General features: G+C 36.5%; 3 protein-coding genes and 1 pseudogene across 3 annotated transcripts; 1 reads left to right on the top strand and 3 right to left on the bottom strand.

Annotated features, from left to right (window-relative positions):
- Positions 1-3,476: 3,476 nt before the first annotated feature.
- LOC126592328 (uncharacterized) lies at positions 3,477-4,505 on the top strand. Its single transcript, XM_050258027.1, has 3 exons — positions 3,477-3,712; positions 3,796-3,984; positions 4,065-4,505. The coding sequence occupies exons 1-3, from the start codon at positions 3,477-3,479 to the stop codon at positions 4,375-4,377; spliced, it is 738 nt and encodes a 245-aa protein (XP_050113984.1). The 3' UTR covers positions 4,378-4,505.
- Positions 4,506-7,934: 3,429 nt separating this feature from the next.
- On the bottom strand, positions 7,935-8,984 carry LOC126594485 (uncharacterized). The gene is made up of 2 exons (XM_050260826.1): positions 8,469-8,984; positions 7,935-8,380 (listed from the first exon to the last, which is right to left on the bottom strand). Exons 1-2 carry the CDS (start codon positions 8,982-8,984, stop codon positions 8,339-8,341), a joined length of 558 nt encoding a protein of 185 aa, XP_050116783.1. The 3' UTR covers positions 7,935-8,338.
- Positions 7,935-12,380, bottom strand: LOC126594481 (cyanogenic beta-glucosidase-like). Its single transcript, XM_050260822.1, has 12 exons — positions 12,178-12,380; positions 11,943-12,012; positions 11,629-11,687; positions 11,407-11,482; positions 11,157-11,234; positions 10,976-11,063; positions 10,639-10,894; positions 10,395-10,510; positions 10,036-10,253; positions 9,868-9,899; positions 9,672-9,774; positions 7,935-9,527 (listed from the first exon to the last, which is right to left on the bottom strand). The coding sequence occupies exons 1-12, from the start codon at positions 12,340-12,342 to the stop codon at positions 9,367-9,369; spliced, it is 1,422 nt and encodes a 473-aa protein (XP_050116779.1). The 5' UTR covers positions 12,343-12,380; the 3' UTR covers positions 7,935-9,366.
- A 1,241-nt stretch (positions 12,381-13,621) lies between these two features.
- Positions 13,622-18,195, bottom strand: LOC126594472 (uncharacterized; annotated as a pseudogene).
- Positions 18,196-19,505: the final 1,310 nt, after the last annotated feature.

The following is a 19,505-nucleotide window of genomic DNA, read 5'->3' on the forward strand; positions in this document are numbered from 1 at the left end:
AACCAGTGGCGGATTCAGGATTCGAACATCGGGTAGTCCTAATCAAGCTACGCTAGGTCCAAGTCGGGCGGCGGGATGGGGCTTAGCGCCTATGCGCCTTGACGAGGCCTAGGCAGGGGCATAGCCATGTATTCGGCGGATTTAAGTAAATTATTATATATCATATATAAATAAATGCCTATTTACACTTAAAAACTGTACTTGTATTGAGAATTTGAGTTTATTATTTTAATTAGATTTATTATTTAACATGTAACATACAAAATATCAAAAAAACACTCTTTAGTATTTTTGTGAATTTGATGGTACGAGATGAAAGTTAAAGTGATTACGAGTTCATAATACACGAAATATTTTTCAAAGTTGAAAAGTTTTTTATCACCTACTGGCTCACTTTACAACCAACCCCAAACTTTTAAAATCTCACATACAGTACAGTAACCTAAACAGTATATCAACATTTGATAAAGTTTAAGAATAATAACTCCAACTCGCTTGAAGAACTCAAAATCTATATCTATACTTATCATACATACTATTAATTAATTTCAAAAAATTGACAGGTCGTTTCTTTTAATTTCAAAATGGCGGATGTCGTTTTTATTTAATGAAAGGATAAACAGTGCTGTCTTGTTCAAGATTTTTAACTGACAGCTTTTTCTTTCCCCGTTTTCTTCCTTGCCCTCGCGCTCGGGACTATGAATGAATCTACCCCTGCCCCTAACTAGTCCCCATTTTTACAAAAAAAAAAAAAAAAAAAAAAAAAAAATAAATTACTGAAGATCCTCTTGAGATAGGTAGGACTAACATTTTCAATAGGCGCATGCACTTTTATATAAAAAGGGACATTATATTGTATCTGGATTTTATGGCTAAAGACGTACATATGAATACAATATAGGATATTGACGCATCATATGTTGCATGTTGTATTAAATGTTTTGTTGATTGTGGACCTGCATGAGCTTACAAAATGTATTATTTACTTGATTCTTTGTATTCGAAATAGCGAATTTGACGGTTAACAAAAAAGAATGCTACTACACCCACCCTAATGTCTTATTTTCCCACCCTAATTTTTATTAAAATTTTAATGACTAATTTATCCTCTCATAAAATAACATATAAGGACATGCAAAAAGGCAATGCTTCCGTTTCAGTCTCATTCGAGCTCTCTCAGTCATTTCTGAAACTCCAACCTCCATATTAATGGACAATGCAATTGTGATCAACGTTATGAAGCGAACTGGATCTTGTGGACAGGTGACTCAAGTGAAGGTCAAGTTTCTATTACTTTATGTCGGTTAATGGCGAGGAGAGAGGAAGGGGATGAGGCATTTGGAGGGAAGACGATTATTGCGGATTGAGATGCCATTGCAGCTGCCACTGCCAAACCCACTAGGCGATGCTAGGAGGTGGTATCTTTGATTGGGATTGGGATTGGGATTTGATTTGGATTTGGAGGATGGACATATCCATTGGCAACCAGTTTTGATTCCACTTTTGGTACTTCGTTTCTTGCCTTGCCTTCGCCTACATTTGCTTCTGTGGCTCTGGGCACTTGGGCACCAACCAAGCACAGGCAGGGCATGCAAATTGCAATGGAAGTGCAAAGTATGTGTATGATTGTATCAAAAGTGACGGGTGAGCTCGGCTTTTTCCTTTCTATTTTGTTTCAAAATTATTTCATATTTGGAAATTCAAAGAATTGAAAACAGAATGGAGGACATGTCACTGGAAGTCTGGAAGGAAATCAGGCATTGATATGATAGTATTTGGGGGTTTTTAAGCGATCAGTAACGATGGGATATGAGGCCATTGATCAAGGTGTTGGGGGTAAGGGCGCTTTGGGAATAACAGTGGGTGGAAAAATAGTGTGGTTTTCTTTTTACTTTTTTTGTTGGGTGGGAATAAAAGGTGGGTGGGAAGATCAGACATTGAGATGAGTATAACACCACTCAACAAAAATGACATATAAATTATAATATACCGAAAATGTCCTATCATACTCTTATGCGTCAGCCCGTGACATAAGTCGGTGGATGTTCACGAATGGGGAACAAAAATAAATCCTGATTTTTTGGCCGAAAAAAAAGAAGATATTATCTTTGGGCCAGAAGTTATGAGTTTCCGTTGTGGGCCAGAGCCCAGAGACTTCGGCCGGTTCGTTCTTAACAGAAAGGACGACGTCGTATCGCCCTCCTCTTATACTCTGTTCTGTTAGTGTTTCCCTCCATTTTCCACCTTCTACTTTACGAAGCAAGAAGCAACGCTGCAGAGAGAGAGAGAGAGAGAGAGAGAGAGCTCAGGAGTCGGGAGTGACGATTCGCAGTCGCACCTCTACAATTTCGTCCCGAACCGAAAACGATCAACACCTGTAAGCTCCTTAGTCCTTATCTCAGATTCATTAATTCCTGATACAGTTAGTTTGTAGTTTGATTTTTTTCTTGGAATTGAATTTTCTTGATGAGAATATTTTCGAGAATCGAATTGCTTGATTGATTAGGAGAATCTAAGTAGATAGTGTAATGTACTTCCTTTGTGTTTGATGCGATGAAGCATTTCTTGAACTGGAGGAAATTGTTGCGTTTTTTTTTTTAATTTTTTTTTTTATTACAGCGTTGCAATTTTTAATTGGGGCAATTCTTCTTCAATTTAGGGTTGAAAATTTATGTCTGCACTATAGCCTCCCAGTTGATAACATAAAATCTTGTATAAGTAAGATAGATTAAAGAAAACTTAGGAAACGACCAAGAATTGGGTTTGAGGACCACTCATTTATGGAATATATATGTATACTGTATTTGTAGATTAAGAATTTGCTCCTGCACTTTCCTGGATTAATGATAAAATTCATCTTATGGTAGTTAATGATGAGAAGGGCAAGGAGTTGATTGTGTGACTGTATATATCTTGAGAGCATGCTCGAAAGGAGAGGGATGTCGAGGGAGTAGAAAGTACTCGTCTCAGACTTGTCCATTTTCATGGTTCATGCGTACGTTTATAAAATGGAAAGCCTATTGGAAGGCTGGAGAACCTAGGAGATGCATATAAAATGAAAGCCTATTAGAAGCTTTTTACGGGCCTATCAGATCATATATAAGATTTTTTTTTTTACTCTTGCAGGTTTTGGTTCAATATGGAGGTGCATATTCAGCCAATAACATGCCCCATCACAAATATCGTCATTTGGGAGCCTAAGATTGAAGAAAATGCTAAAAGTTCTCAAGGTATCTCTCGGATTATGAAGAGTTGCAGATTCTTGGCGAAGGGTCCTTTGGGGTCGTAGCGCGCTGCAGGAACTTATTAGACAACAAAGTCTATGCGGCAAAGAAAATTACTCTAGGGGTTCGTTCTTTGGACTTTGAGACCATCCAACGGTAAGAAACTAAGAATTTGGAATTTACCGTGAAATTCTATTTGTATTTTTAGGCTATTGTATTTTTTTCGTTTAACTAAAAAGGTATTCTATGTACATGTGCAGCGAGGTTGCAATTGTATCGGGATTAAAACACCAAAATGTGGTGCAATACTACACCTCTTGGACTGATCTGACTTTTGCTGGTGGGAGAGATCAACTTGAACAGGAAGAAGGCTTGCGTATGGATGATGATGGAAGTAACAGTTCGCTTGAAGAAGGACCTGGGAATACGAACAACAAAGAGAAGCAGCAACTTCCATGCTTGTACATTGTACAAGAATGTTGTGAAAGGTACCAGATTGAGACTACCTAAACATATGTGTTCTGTATTTTTTTTCCTATGTTAACTTTGTTTGGTTAATCCTCTTTTGCAGAAATTTGAGTAATGAGCTATTGAAGAGGGAGGGTAACATGGCATGGGATGAGGCATTGCCTGTTTTCACAGACATAACAAGAGGGTTGCTGTACATCCATGGGAATGGTATAGTGCATGGAGATCTGAATCCGTCAAATGTACTTGTAAAAGACAATGAATGGAAGATAGGAGATTTCGGGATTGGTAAGTGTTTTGAATTTGTTTATTAGTAAAAGTAAAAGATGGTGTAAACTTTTGGGAAATTATTTAAAGCACCTGTTTATGCAGCACGAAAGTGGGTAATTCTTTCGGGGATGAGGAGATAGAAGAAGAATTTAAAGGTCGGATGTATGATGCCCCCGAAGATAAAGTGGATTTCAAGAGGGACATGTTCAGCCTTGGTATGATTCTAGTGGAGCTGATTGCACAACCAGGGACAGTTGCTGAAAAGTGTGCCATTCTCAACGGCTTTAAGAAGGACGGAATACTTCCTGAGAAAGTGAGTGGCCATCCACTTAAGAGCCTTGCGCTGAAGCTTTTGGACAACGACCCTGCAAAGAGGCCTTCGCCGGCAGAGGTTTTGGATGATATCACTGCTTAGGACGCACATGGACATAACTGTTTTGTTGTTGTATAGTGCCACTCCACACATTCACTCACTCGTCCACATTATGCTGAAGTAGGTATATTCAATATCGTGATACCAAGTGTTTCTTGTTATACAAATGTTTCAGGTTTTGTTATATACTTGATTGGTTGGTTGAAATTGATCACAATATATACAAGGAAATTGATTGGTTGTATGTATGGTGAAAGGCAGTACATATATATTATATATATATATATATATATATATATATATATATATATATAATCTTGTAGAGTGTTTTGACGTCCATGATTAAATGTGTTTTTAGAATTCTATCCTTTGGGATACTCGTTGTATGAAATTAGCAACCTAAAATTAAGCTACTAATTACACGTTTTAAACTCGCAAGTACACAAAATCAAACACAGTATAGAAACCAAGTATGAGGTCATTCCCACGACGATTGCACTAATATGTTATCTTCCCAACAATTTAAATTAATTCTTTCACAAAAGCTATCAAATATGCACAAAAATGATTTAACAAACTAGTTTGAGATGACTTGAATCTGAAAGTATAAAAGCACAGTTTTTACGGAACTAGGCAAAGAAAAGTTGGCAACAAGGGTTTTAAAAATAATGTCCGAAGGCTTTTAGGTTTCAATCTCTAATCTTTTTCACCTAACCAATCGACACACACAATGACACAAAGCAAATATAGATGCTTAACGTTTATCAACCTAAAGGCATGACTGATTTCCCTAAACAACAAAGTAGGCATTGGTGTCCATACACTAACTCTTTTCATTCTCGAACTATTTAGCATGGTATCTAATAAGTTGCACTCCGAGAAAGCATAATACAATGGAAATCGACAAACACACGAATCGTAGAACATGGTATCTATTCCGGTTATTTATGATAATTAATTTCAGGAAACGTAACTAGTTCTCTTGTTACTTGGCATAGGTACAAGACTCAATCTTCCAAATTTGCTTATGTAACGAACTCAAATTACAAAGCTATCCTACGGTGATCTGACGTAGAATAACTCCTATGGTGCCTGCTCTCTTCTTTCGTTATATCCCTTCTTTTTCTGTTTTATTCCCCGCTGCCCTGCTGCTCAACTGACCAGGGATATACATCCCTTTTACTTGTAACCGAGAAGGCTAATAGCCTTCTTTTCCCTTGTCTCCTAATAAGCTTAAGGTCCCATAAGATCGAAACTCCTTATTTATTTGCTTCTTCGTCTTCTTCCAACTGGTTAATCTAACATAAAAAAAAAAAAAAAAAAAAAAAAAGGAAAAAAGACTGCTCGAACTCCTTATACATAGGTATTTTAACCCTCCTTTAATCTGCCAAGCAGTAAAAAACTTTAATTCGCTCGCAGTCCGACCTTCATGTACTAAAACTGTCATAACGCCCTCTAGAAAAATTATACTAACGAACTGCAAAATTCTATAGAAAATAGAACCCGTAGCTTTCCAAGCGTGCATGGCTCATTCCTAGTTCTTCCCGAGTCGGTAAAGTGTATTTCACGAACTCGACTGATCTGCACAAGCTGTGCTGACCACATATGATTGTAAAAGCCTTTTTAGTCTCAATGCTTTCTTTTTAACTCATTCTCTACTCTTTGCTTGTTACAACCTATAAAACACAAATTGAATGAAAAACCTATATAAAAGAGCAAAACAAAGGTGCAAACAAGGACAATTCTTATGTATATAATGACGAGTTAATGAGCACAACACTTGTACGTATGTGTGCTGTATGCATATGTCCAACTTTGGTCGACTAGTTTCAGAGATTAGCTTAAAATTTAAGGAAAATTAATGAAAATGGTTTGAAAATTTTGAGTTTTAACGATAAGGAAAAAATAAAGGGTAAAATGAATAGTACCAGGTTTGACTTTTTGTTGTAAAAATGTGGTTTTTCGTTAAAGTGAACAGTACCACGGGCTTTTCATTAAAACTTCCTAAAATTTATGTGTTGCGTTGCATAGTTAATCAAAACAGATGTACAGTGGGCCAAGCCTAATGAGTATTAAATGTATAATGGGCTCAGTGTATAGAAAATGTGTGCTGGGTGGGCCTAAGATCCGATCACCACCTTTGGGAGAGAATATTTTATTTTAGTTTCCACTTAATTTCAAACAAATTTTAGTCATTCACACAATCTAACGGCTTTGAGAGTTCCGCATAAACTTCCGTAGCCATCCGCACCACAATTCACTTGACAAGCCCTGAAATGTGAGTTGTGCTTATTTTAGTGTGAATAGTAGTTAGAGTGGTAGAGTTTGACGAATAGGCATGGATTTGAATGGGCATGACGTGATTTATACAAACGTCCGGTTTATTTATCATAGCGTGGTATGGTTATAAATATTCTCCTTTCGCGTCGTATGGTTATTTATCATAGCGTGGTATGGTTATTTGTCATAGCATGGTATAGCTAAGATGTGGCTCACGCCCTAACTCGTAAATAGTCCTTATTCGCGGGTCGGGGTGTTACAAAATTGAATTCTAGTTTAACTAATTTCTTGAAATTCTAGCGACATATAACTCAAGTCCTTTTCTTTTCATTTGGTTCTCCATCACTTAAGCGGGGCTTGTGAAAACACCAAACTGAACGAATTTTCAAAACCTTAATACCAGCCCTCTAATCTTACCTCAGAGCGTTGAGTTCGATTCACTGATCATGCAGGCGAAAACCGTTCGTAATTCGGACTCCCGGGTTAAAACTTACAAATCTTGGAAGATTAATAGAACTTTTCCTTTCTCTGTTTTTTATTTTTCTTCTGTTTGCAGCGACTGAATGAAGAACAAAGATGGGATTAATCCCATGCCGCCTCACCCCTTTGATTTACGGTCCAATGGCAGCTTGCCACTTGTCAAACTTGAAAGAAAATCTACACCTGTCTTTCTTTTTTCTTCTTGTCTTTCTTTTCTTTGATCTTAGATTCTTAATGACCAGCCCTCTAATCTTAACAAGGTGATCAGCGCCCCCTTTTTCTTCTTGTATACTTTAGTTTCACCTATGCATTTTCTCTCTTATCTCTAACACAATGAAAACTAAAACGAAATGGGAAACAAATAATCTCCAAATATGAAAATAAGCATAAGCTTGACAACTAATGTTTCTTGAAAATAAGCATTTTCACCTCGAGCCCAGAGCCGTGAGGGTTCTCTCCATCTTGCTCTCAAACCTTAGCCTATCTCAACTTCAATTCTCTACCATCATCACAAAATCAAAACTACGGTGGACCTCTCGAATCAAAGATAACCCCAGCCATCAGATTGTACTATCGCCATGGAAATGTCGACGCTTCCGAGGCTCAGAAATTCGAAATCCCAGCAATCATAAAGGTAATTGTCCTTCCCCGTATATCTGATTTTCGTGAGCGTTCTTCAAAGTGTAGGTCCGAAAGAAAACAAGGAAAAATTATCTCATGCATGTGTGCTATCTGTGCAGGAGTCCTGGATCTGTGAAACCAATGGCGGAACCAGGAATTGACAGGAGGATAGGCGAAGTTAAAAGAGTGCAAGGTTCAAAAGAATAGTAACAACCAAATCCTTTAAATAGTAATGTCTTCCATAATTTATCAATACAAACAAATTACAATTATTGCCGACGAGGTTTCATATCATGAAAACGCCGCATAATAGGCTCATTATCAATAAAAGCAAATACATCTCTCTCAATGTAAACAAGCATGCTATCACTCAACCATTGATCTCCTATTTTGTTACGCAATGGTGTTTTCACAATTTTCATAGCAGAAAAAGCTCTCTCCACCGAAACGGTTGCAACTGGTAACATCAAAGCCAATGTAAGAAGCTTATACACTAACATATAGCTTGCATACCTCCCGATCTTCACCAACTCCTTTGCAAGATCACCAATTCATTTCAATGATGAAAACTCACTATGCATCTTCATATCGTGAATGTAATTGTCAAGTTGAATTGGAAGATTCATGAGGTCCATACAATCAAAATCTTGAGAATAAAGTTGGGCTAGACGAACAATTTTTGCTTTGTCAAAATATGCAAAATTATTCACTGGACTCAAACATGCCATACAAAGAAGCAATTCGGTGTTTACCTCATTGAAGCGATCATTCAATTCCTTTAATTGTGTATCAAGGACTTGAAAATAGAGGTCCACACGATAGTAATGGAAGTTTATGAGTCTTAGAGCTTTACGTCTTGATTTTCCGGGTACAAAACGCAAATCCTCCATGTTAGGAACGACAATATCATGCTCTTGACAAAACTTTTGTACATCATCAAGCAAGTCCCCAAAGTCATCATCTCTCAAGGATTGTAGTCTTTTCTTGCATACTTCCACTAACGCCATCGCATTCACAATATCTTGATCTTTCTTTTGTAATGCTTGTGATAATTCATTTGTAATTCCCAATATGAGTCTCATAAAAAAAAGGTGAAACACAAAATCAAAAGTTTGTATGTCATGGAATAACTTACTTACTTCATCAAAATTGTCTTGGTTGGTATCATCCTTAATCCATTCAAGCACCTCCACCACAGCTTCAAACATGACAATAATACTAACTATAATACCATAATGTGAGTTCCAACGTGTATCACAAGGATGCATGAGACTAATCTCTTGATTTAACCCTCTACCCCTTTCAAGATCACCAATATCAAGAGCTTTCTTAATTTGTTCTAGTTGTTTCTCTCTAAATGCGTCACGACGCTTACACGATGATCCAATAGTATTGACCAAAATACTAGCATTGTTGAAGAAAATGGCGACACCCTCAATTCCCTTTGCAACGGCTACAAGAGCTAGTTGAAGTTGGTGTGCAAAACAATGAACATAAAATGCTTAAGGATACTTGTTCAAAATCTTTGCTTTAAGGCCATTTAGTTCTCCTTTCATATTACTAGCTCCAACATAGCCTTGTTCCCGTAACTTAGACATACTCAAATTTGTTGAAGCAAATAATCTCTCAATGGTCTCTTCAAGCGAGTTACTAGTTGTAGAGGAGACATGTTGCACACCAAAAATCCTTCATACTCAAATTCTTGATCGCCTCTTGAAGGTAACATAGGTGACGGTAGTGGTAGTCAATTCTACCGGTATCAAGAAGAGCCTCGTCAATTGATAGTTTTGGATTATTCGACTCTGATACACCTACTTACATATTATTGCACAAAAAATTAAATTTAGCTTTTTCCTCTAAAAATATAAAAAAAAAACATGCAGTTTTAGTTAACACCATTATAAATATGTGAAACTTTTGCAATTAATCAAGGCTTAAAAGTACGTATTACATACCATTCTCAGTAATATAAATGAGTGGATCATTATATTTTTCCTTTGTGTAGAGCACAAGATCGTGAATTCCTTTTGGATATACATATAACCAATCTGAAGCAGTCTGCAACACCATTTCAAGATAATACGTAAATGTTGGGGAAAAAAGCTAATCCTCCAAATGCAAATAGCTCAAAATGATAAATTTGATGTATACCTGTGGACCAATAAGTATTCCATTAAGCTCAGCTGCCACAATATTTACAAACATTAGAATACAATTGGTGTAAATATTAGAATATAATTAATGTAATTAAGAGGTTAAACTAGGTCAAGAAGAACAAAGAACTGAAGCTATTCAAAGTAAGTTTCCTTTGGCACTCACTTGTAAGATCAGCTCGAGGATCTGTTACGAAGCTTGCCTGTAGTGAATTGTTCTTAGGTGTACTAGTTGTGTATCTAGCAGTATAATAATTTATTCCAAGAAAATCAAATGATCCGTTCAGCAACTTGGATTGTTCTTTTGTGAATTTTGGCAATCTTTTTCCAACAATTGATCGCATGCTGTGTGGATAGTCACCACTTGTTAAAGGGTCCAAAAACCTACAAACAAGAAAATTCCAAATATTAGCCTAATTATAGCATTATAGATAAATAGTACTGCTAGCTAGGTAGTATCAATGTTACAAGTCATAAGTATACATGATGTAATTGGGTTTATGTATAATTTAATAAGACACTTGCCATCCAAACATAAAATCCAAAGATCGTAAGGCAGCATCTTTATCTTGCTTTGACTCCGAAGCAGGCTCAAACCAGTATGACACCAATGTTATCCCTATCAAGCCTTTCTGAGATGCCTACACAAAAATATGAATTTTGGTTGAATAAATAGGAGTTATAGAAAAAGATACAACTCAATTAGGAGCCAATAATCTGACCCAAAAAACAAAATTAAAAAAAATTAAAAAAAAAGCAGTTATTGAACCTGATATCTATTCCTGTACAATTCTACAGCTGCTCCATGAGCAAGAAGAATGTGGTGTGTCACCAAGTATGGTTCAATGGTTGAATCTCCACCGGTGCAGTTTAGGTTTTGCCAAGAAGAGCAGCGTCCCGGTGCTAGAGTCCCAACAGCATAACCCATGCTACTGAAAGTATATGGCTCATTTACTGTGAACCAGTGCTTGACTCGATCACCAAATTCCTTATAACAAAGTTCAGCATAGTCTTTACAATGATCTCTGTAGATACAAATTTATGTTACGTATATCAGTATGTATTTTATCAAATTATCAACGAGAAAATAAATTTTGTTCACTTACACAATACGAGGGCTTAAGAAACCACCATATTCATCTTCTAAAGCTTGGGGAACATCCCAATGAAAGAGTGTTACAAACGGCTTTAAACCTATAATACATGATCAGTAAAATCAAATTAAAAGTCTGATTGAATGATGTTCTAAAAATTCATGTAATAATTGTTTAAGGTAGGATGATTAACCATTGCGTAGGAGTTCATTGATGAGATTGTTGTAATAATCAATTCCTTTCCTGTTAACGCCACCACTTAACGTTCCATCTAATTAGAACAAAAATAACAAGAAAAAAAAAGGGTTACCCAGTAGATAACTCGATCACATTACTTTAGTTAAAAGTATATAAAGAGAATAATTCTCTTGTAGGAAAAATAATTCTTATGCACAATATTGTCAATGGTCCCAACCAAAAAACGAGAACGTGGAGCAACTTACTTGGTAATAATCTGGACCATGATATAGATAATCTGTAAGCATCTAAATTCATATCCTTCATAATCCCCACATCTTCCTAGAATGACAAAAGTTTAAAATTAAATATTGAGGATCTCATTATATATTGTTTTTTTTTTTTTTTTGTAAAGGCTCCAATTTAATATGTTAACATGTGCCCTTCAAGTATAAAGTGTCAAGAGACAAGGTTATGAGGTTTTAGACCTTATAGCGGTGACATTGATCAATAGCGACGTTTCCGTTACTGCCATCAGTGATTTTTTCTGCAGTTATTCAAAAACATAATGGTGAAATCCATATCATGTGCAAAGTACTTTATATGCGTGCGCACTGATGAAGTATTACATATATTGTACATATCACATGACCACGTACTATTGGTCTCCCAACAAAGTGCATGGCTATTAGAGAGGTTGGAGTTTACTTGTCCTCACGAAGAAAAGAATGAGGTGCTATTTCTACTCCTTTGAAATGAAGTAGCAAAAGTTTTCATATTACCAATTGATTAAATCACAGACCTGGATGTTTGTGGGTGAAGGAATCCCATATGCTTGGTCCTCTTCCATCTTCTTTTACTGCACCTTCGTACTGAAATACACACACATGCATATACGTAAGAGTACTACTACACACGCAAGGAAGATGACAACATTATAATTCATGCATGGATGCTAACTGCATGTATAAAATACACCAAAAATATGGTAAATAAAGACAGAAGATATATATATATATATATATATATATACTGACCTGGTAAGATGCGGAACCTGTGCCAAATATGAACCCTGGTTCAAAACTGCTGCGATTGAGAAATTCGCAATGAACAGGTGGATCTGTATTAGTTGCTTTGCCATTTGTCAATGCAAAGCCAATGAGTAGCAGCACACCAAAGAGCAAAGATCGTGAATATTTCATTGCCGTAACTTGGGAGTTTTGATATCGATCGAGATAATTAAGTTATCTCCTCCGGGAATATTGCATGGGGTTTATATAGAGAAAGGGAGGAAGGGATATGGTGTCTACGTACTAGCTCATGAGAATAGTAAAGGGTTAAAATTTGTAAACAAAATTGGCTTTGAAAGTCCTAGTTTAAAGACCAAGTCATGGTATGTTTCAAAAAAAAAAAAAAAAAGACCAAGTCATGGTCTGTAGTTTAAAAGAAAGCACGTTCCATGTTTCCAAAAGTTGCGTATATATGCACGTAAAAGAACGGATGATCCTTGCGTTCCACCTGAGGAATGCACATATTCCACAAATTTTATATTGTGATCGTTTAGTTTCTTAATCTTTATTTGAAAATCATCTAAACAAAAAGAATTATTTGAATCTAAGATAGTTTAGTCATTTAAATATATGAACCCAATCGACATTGTTGATACTAAGTAAAAGACTTATATTGAACTATTCATTTTATTGATATATTTGGATAACTAAACAGTCTTCAATTTGAATAGTTTTTGTATATAAGATATTCAAATTAAGATTAAAAAATTAATAACTTATTCAAACAGTAGAAAACTACTTGACCCAGGAAAAAAGTAGAAATTTGTGACCAGAATTCTTTACGTAAGTACGTAACCGATAAAGATGAAGAATTTAATCTTGATCTTTTTGTTCTTGTTAGAGTTTTAGTATTGAATCGGTAAACCCAGTGGTTTGTGAAATTGTCTTTCCACTCTAATTAAGAAGGCATCGAAATAGCTAGGTTCTCAAGTTGGCTATTTTGCTCCTAAAGATTGTGAAAGGATTCCATTGGGGTGGCTTTTTCGAAGGTTTGGACACCTTCAAAGTATAGTACTAGTACAAAAAATACTTTGCACGACGTAGGACCGTCGTCGCGCAAAGTCAAAATACGTCGCCCAACAATTAGCCAAACGAACCTTCGTCGCGCAAGAACTGTCGCTCGAAGGCAGTGAAGGAAGGGTTTGCGCGACGTAGGTAGGCACTGCGTCGCGCAAAGCTACTTTGAGCGACGCAGATCTTACGTCGCGCAAAGATACTTTGCGCGACGCGGTGCCTACCTACGTCGCTCAAAGTAGCTTTGCGCGACGCAGGATCTACGTCGCGCAAATATACTTTGCGCGACGCAGTGTCTACTTACGTCGCGCAAAGTTTTTTTTTTTTTTTTTTGTCATTTATATTTTTTTATTTAATTTTTAATAAATATTATAATTAAATTCTAAAAAATAATTAATAAACCAAGAAAAAGTAATTAATTATAGAATATATGAAAATGTACGTTTGTCCGAACAAAAAAATAAAAAACTACAAGTCTTCTAAGTTTAATACATCATGCTACTCGGTATCGTTTGGGCAAAATGGCTGGGAAGTCGAAGGTGGAGCAACATTAGGTGCTGGCATCGTCGGGATTTGGAGGCCGGACATCGCTAAGGCCTGAACAATCATATTCATCCTCTCGTCCTGGGCCCTAATGTGGTCGCCCTGGGCCGCAACCTGACCTCTTAGGGTTGTCACCTCCTCCTTCAAGGAATTGACCTCTCCTATGGACAATCTGGAAGAAGAGGCACCCGTTTCACGAACCCCCGCCTTCCCCGTACACCGAACAACCTTACCATGACGACGACCGAACTTCTGATCCAGGACCTCAGTCACGATCTGAACATCTGCATCCTTGGGTACAATGACGTCCTCGATCGGGGTCTCTAAGGGAAGCTGCGATGTTGCTTCTTGGAGAATAGCAGTGCTCTTTTCCACCATATCACCCTGTAATAATAAAGAAGAAACATATAATGTTTAATAACAAAATATAAATAATATTTGAACGATTCATAAAAATAAGAAAAATAACAATTACATATACTTACATAAAGCTGGTCACTGTTCTCATTGTTGGGATGAACGTAAACATGCTTGAACAGGTCAATCTGTGGGAACTTAGAACCCTCCTAAAGAAAAAAAAACATTAAGAAAATTTTATTAATCAATAATATAAAATAAATTGTATAAAATTTCAAAATTAATATACTTTTACCTCACGTCGTGCCTCAACCCTATACGAAAAGGGCTTCGAACCAGAATGGTGGAGAAGTGTCTTTGAGTCCTGAGCTTTCTTGCCAACAGCAGATTTCTTCTGTTAAACATACAATATATATGTTAGTGCGACTATTTGAAAGAAATTATTAAAAAAAGCTTAAATAAAATAACAAAAACAATAAATTATTATTAAAGTATTATGTACATACCAAAAATTTTGGATCCGTAAAATGTGTGCAGAGCCATTCCCAATCCTCTCGCCGCTCCTTATACTCGAGTGGGCAACCCTGTAGGCGAGCAATCTCCCGAGATTCCCATAGCTGAAAATGCTTGTGAAGAGCGCTCTTCCAATCTTTGTACCGGCTTGCTAAGGTCTCCTCTAAGTAGGCATTGACCTCAGGGGATATGTCCTCCATTTCAAAAACGACCTACAAATATGAAAAACAAAATGACAAACAAAATGACCATGTATAAGAATAATTGACAACTAGTTTATAAGATATTGATAAAGTTTGTCGGTTTACAATAATAACTAGAATCTTAATTTGTTAGGAAGCAAACACTATAATGTTTATATTCGGAAAGCAGTGTCAAACCTCAGCTTCACACAAGTGTCAAACCTTTAATGTTCAAACCAAAAGGTTAACACTCAAATTATTTATCAAATTCCTTTCCTTAGCACAATTTCTCAACAAAGGATTTAACTCGACTATTTAAGGCTGCTTTCGTAGTTCACTTTAATAAATAAAACCAGGACAACAACTAAAAACAATTCACTATCAAATTGAGGCAAAGTCAAGAACCATACATAGGACTCGCTCGGTAAAAGATCGATTACTTGATTAGTATAGCCAGTCCCAAGAAGCACTTAATGATTAAAACAAAACAGCATGTATAGGCATAATGTTTAGGTATCATGATGCTGCTCAACCAGTGGATACTATGGATCAGGTTAACTGATGCACAACACAAGCAAAGCAATGTACTAGAGACGGCATGCATACTCACCTAAACACTATCATAAATCATTTAGCAAGGACGTAGACCAAAACTAAAAACCCATAAATATGCATCAGATAAGATAGTAATCCTTCCACCTAACCAACATAATCATTATTTTAACAATGGTTCACGGAATTATTTTTCAATTTCCTTCCCAGGAAGCATTCAGACAACAAAGAACAGTGCCGCAAATCACTGAAATTAACCAAAACTAAATGACCACACCTGCTCCCAATTATGAACAGAAGAAGAGTGTGCAAAATACATGACCAAATTATTCATCACAACAACACTCGGCTATCAGGTGCAAAACAATGAAATGCACCTGATTTCTCTTTCCCCCCTACATTTTCTTAGCAACCAAACAGAAATTGAGAGAAAGATCTTGACTTTACTAATCAAGATGATGGCCCTGCACTAGTTTAAGCAGAGAAAGATGTTGACTTTGCTAAAAATTAATATACTAACCTCCAAATTGTCTCACACCAGGGTCCTCGTCTCCTCGGGAATTTTTGCCCAACTCTCCCACCACATAGGACAAAAATTCCTAATAATAAAACCACAGCAATTAACGACGCTGTTATGCTGCTGTGAGGTAACCGCTCCACGATGTCGCTCATCATACGCAATCTTGATCAAGGAGGCAGACATACGTACAAGTTGTAGCTCCTTCAACATTCGATTGGGCCCCCTGGTGTTTTTTTTAGCTGCCCAAAAAAACTTAAATGGTAAAAACCCTAAGCTTAAATTTGTACAGAAAATTTGGCAAAACCTCCCCTAATCATAAAAGTACCTTAAAACAGTAATTCACAACCCGCAACACATTTTCACAATCATAAAAGTAATAGTTTTGAAATGAAAAAAAAAATGCAAAATAATGAGAATTAGAAAAAAACTACCTGGTTGGGAGGCCCCATCGTTGACTCTGGAGGACGAGGAAGTGTGATCAGAAGGCTCCGGCTTACGGCGGCGCCGGTGAGGCCGCCGTACACTGAGGGGCTCAACTGACACTGATGACGTTGATGATACGGGCACCTGGGACATTGTAGGAGTAGCCTCCGTAAGGGGTGTAGGCTCCCCAATCAATGGAGCACTCACGCCTGGAGCACTAGATGCTGATAATGCAGGAGCTGCATTGGACACACTTCGACGACGAGTGATCAACTGCAACATCTATACACTTTATGAACCATAAAAATATAACATTAGAAACTAATCCTTTCTTGCATTTGAAACTAATAAAATAGCAACCAAAGTAATATAAGTAATTAGAGCAAGAATATCAATACAAGAATATTTAAACTAATCATTTCTTGCATCTGAACAAACCCTAAAAGAGAATCACTATAGAAAGATCAAATTAGTTAAACCGTGGCAGTATGTGTATTTTGTGAGCAAAAATGATAGATTTTTTCACTGATTTGTTCCACCTCATGAAAGGTTTAGAATAAACTTTACATGGGATATGTGGGTTATAATGCAACTGCTCAAAAGTACAGTATTTAAATGGTCGGGTCCTGCACTGCTCAAGTCTTTTGAAGTAAAATTCTCATCTAAGGTAATACCGTAATAGCTCGAGGCAGTGGGTTAAGCAATCAGGCATATCATATATAAGTATGTGCATCAAATGTTTTCTAGTTTCAATCCCCTGTGAAAAGTTAACACTTCCTACAAATCTGGAAAAGCCATATGCAGGGCTCATTCTTCAGAACAAGAATACAGGTTTTTCACAACAACTATCTAAAAGAACAAGATTTTCCAGAATACATCTAACATGCATGAATACTATATGCAAGTCAATGCCAATTAAATAAGCAAAAGGAAAATTTCTAAAATGCAGAATAAAAATTAACAACATAAAATAAGATATCTTTTACGAGAATAAAATGTTACAAGTTCTTACGTTCTGCAATAAACTAGCCGAAGAACAAAGTGCGATATTATGTCCTTGTTGACGACCTCAGATGCCTGAGGATGCCTCATATTTGTCTTCCATAGTTCTATTGCCTGTAAAATGCCAAAATGTTAATGCTATGAGGTTGGTGAAGCCATGTGACCCTAATTTATTTTCTCTTTTTTTTTATACAAAAAATTATACAAATGGTACAATTTCAACTGTACATGTTTAACCTCGGTGTTTTTCAATTTCAGTTTTACTTCTACCATCCATTAATTTTCCTTTCCAAAATGATTTGAAAAATAAATCTATAGCTACTAACGGTTTATATGCTTGATGCTGTTAGACCCTGCAATCTAAAAATTTATGTAAATGCAGAGGTTTGTCTGAAGGAGAGGCCATCGAAGAAATCCAGAAATCCTTCCATGGCATACTTAGTTGTACACCCATGGCATGTGTGTTGTATGCTAGATGCCCTCTCTCTTTTAACAACACACAATAGCTTATGCAAATGCGCAGAGGACTTCAACATGTTTCATTTAAAATAAATTTACATTTTGTAGCAAATACATATGGCGAAATAGTCCATAAGTAATCATAATGGCAACCAAATACAATAGTTCAAAAACTTCAATGCAAATATAAATTGCAGAAAAAAAAAACTTGAATTTCCAAACCCACAAAATAAAAAATTCAACCAGATTATGTGTAAGAAGAAATACCAAGAACTGAGAGCTGCAGGCTACCAAAATGCTCATGATCTTGTTTGTGCTGATGAACTAAAAAACTTGAAATCGAATTTATATAGGTAGAAGTTGAGATTCCAATATGAGACAGAACAATCCAAATGAAGATAAGGCGCCTAATATGAAATCAGGGCTCGAAAATAAAATTAAAATTTTTGGGGCAGGTAAAAAACTAATCATTGATTAATTAAGACAAATGACTGAAATTGTCAACTTTTCAAATTACGTATCCTTAGTAAAAAAAAGCGCACACACCTTAAAAGGCTCATTATTTGTTCTGAAGCTAATGCCTGGAACAAACTTCAGCCAAACTGGAAACCCCCTAAAGAAAATAGAAACATTAAAAAAGAAATTCATTGACGAAACAAAAAACTGCCGAGGAAAATGATCATTCCCAAAATTCCATTATGAACAAATATATGGACCAATCTTAAGATGAATATAGAGCCCTGCCTTGTAAACCATCTTTGAGCCAACCAATTACACAAATCTAAATAAGAGATGGCAGAAAAGGAATATGCTGGGCAAATGCTAAACTCATATTCCCTTCAAGATCTGAACCCTCTCCGGTAAAGTGCATCAAGAATCAAATTTCATAGTTTTTGTTTGATTCCGATATCCAGAAGAGAAAGGGAAACCAGGCCAACCGAAACTGAAATGTGGATCTATACTAAAATCAACTGCAAAAGCATTTCGATTATCCCATCTCCCAAACAGTCACACTCCAGCATGAAAATAATCAATCTTTTCAGCATTTTTTACCTTAATAAGAAATTTACAAGCTAATCTGAAAAGTACAAGACCGTGTGCCAATCTCATTCAGCCCCATCCCGAATATGTGGTTCTTTAATTTCACACCCTAAACGGTGAACGGTGCAGACTTTTGGTGTAATCTCAACAGACCCACATAACCTCAAACCCTCACAAATCCGAAACCCTATCAAATCAGAACCAACATCCAATTTTATCTGGAGATTTCGACAAAGTACTCAGAAATCAACATGCAATTTGACCCTATACCCTAAATAACAAAAACCCTTCGAAAATGAGAAACCTTTACCTTGATTTTAGGACCCTATGTAGCGTCGGCTTCGAGATTTGGGGGTTGAAGAGGAGAGAGAGGTATACGGGAAAGAAAGAGCGAGAGGGAGAGATGCAGGTCTACGTACGGGAAAGAAAGAGCGAGTGGGAAGAGAGAGGTATATGGGAAGAGCGAGATTTGGGGGTTCAAAAGGTTGCCAAACTTGGAGAATTGAAAACAAGCGCCTATTTTTCACTATTGGAGCGCCAAAATTATCACATCAGGCGTGACGTAGGTATACAAATTGAGGTTGCGCAAAGTAGTTTTGCGCATCGACTACATTAAGACTTCGCACAAGGTTTTTTTTTTTTTTTTTTTAATATTATAAAAATTACTATTTACTTCTTTCAAATTCAAA

Source organism: Malus sylvestris, chromosome 12 (genome assembly GCF_916048215.2).
Source record: "Malus sylvestris chromosome 12, drMalSylv7.2, whole genome shotgun sequence".
In the NCBI taxonomy this organism is placed as follows: domain Eukaryota; kingdom Viridiplantae; phylum Streptophyta; class Magnoliopsida; order Rosales; family Rosaceae; genus Malus; species Malus sylvestris.

What these genes read in the sequence shown, in the direction of transcription:
- LOC126594481 (XM_050260822.1), bottom strand. Translation starts at nt 12,342, where the DNA reads ATGAAATATTCACGATCTTTGCTCTTTGGTGTGCTGCTACTCATTGGC. An exon ending in ATCAATGTCACCGCTATAAG is followed by an intron (nt 11,483 to 11,628) that starts GTCTAAAACCTC and finishes TTGTCATTCTAG; the next exon opens with GAAGATGTGGGGATTATGAA. An exon ending in TGTACAGGAATAGATATCAG is followed by an intron (nt 10,511 to 10,638) that starts GTTCAATAACTG and finishes ATTTTTGTGTAG; the next exon opens with GCATCTCAGAAAGGCTTGAT.
- LOC126592328 (XM_050258027.1), top strand. Translation starts at nt 3,477, where the DNA reads ATGTGCAGCGAGGTTGCAATTGTATCGGGATTAAAACACCAAAATGTG. An exon ending in GTACAAGAATGTTGTGAAAG is followed by an intron (nt 3,713 to 3,795) that starts GTACCAGATTGA and finishes CCTCTTTTGCAG; the next exon opens with AAATTTGAGTAATGAGCTAT. An exon ending in GGAGATTTCGGGATTGGTAA is followed by an intron (nt 3,985 to 4,064) that starts GTGTTTTGAATT and finishes CTGTTTATGCAG; the next exon opens with CACGAAAGTGGGTAATTCTT.
- LOC126594485 (XM_050260826.1), bottom strand. Translation starts at nt 8,984, where the DNA reads ATGCATCCTTGTGATACACGTTGGAACTCACATTATGGTATTATAGTT. An exon ending in TGAATGATCGCTTCAATGAG is followed by an intron (nt 8,381 to 8,468) that starts GTAAACACCGAA and finishes TTGTTCGTCTAG; the next exon opens with CCCAACTTTATTCTCAAGAT.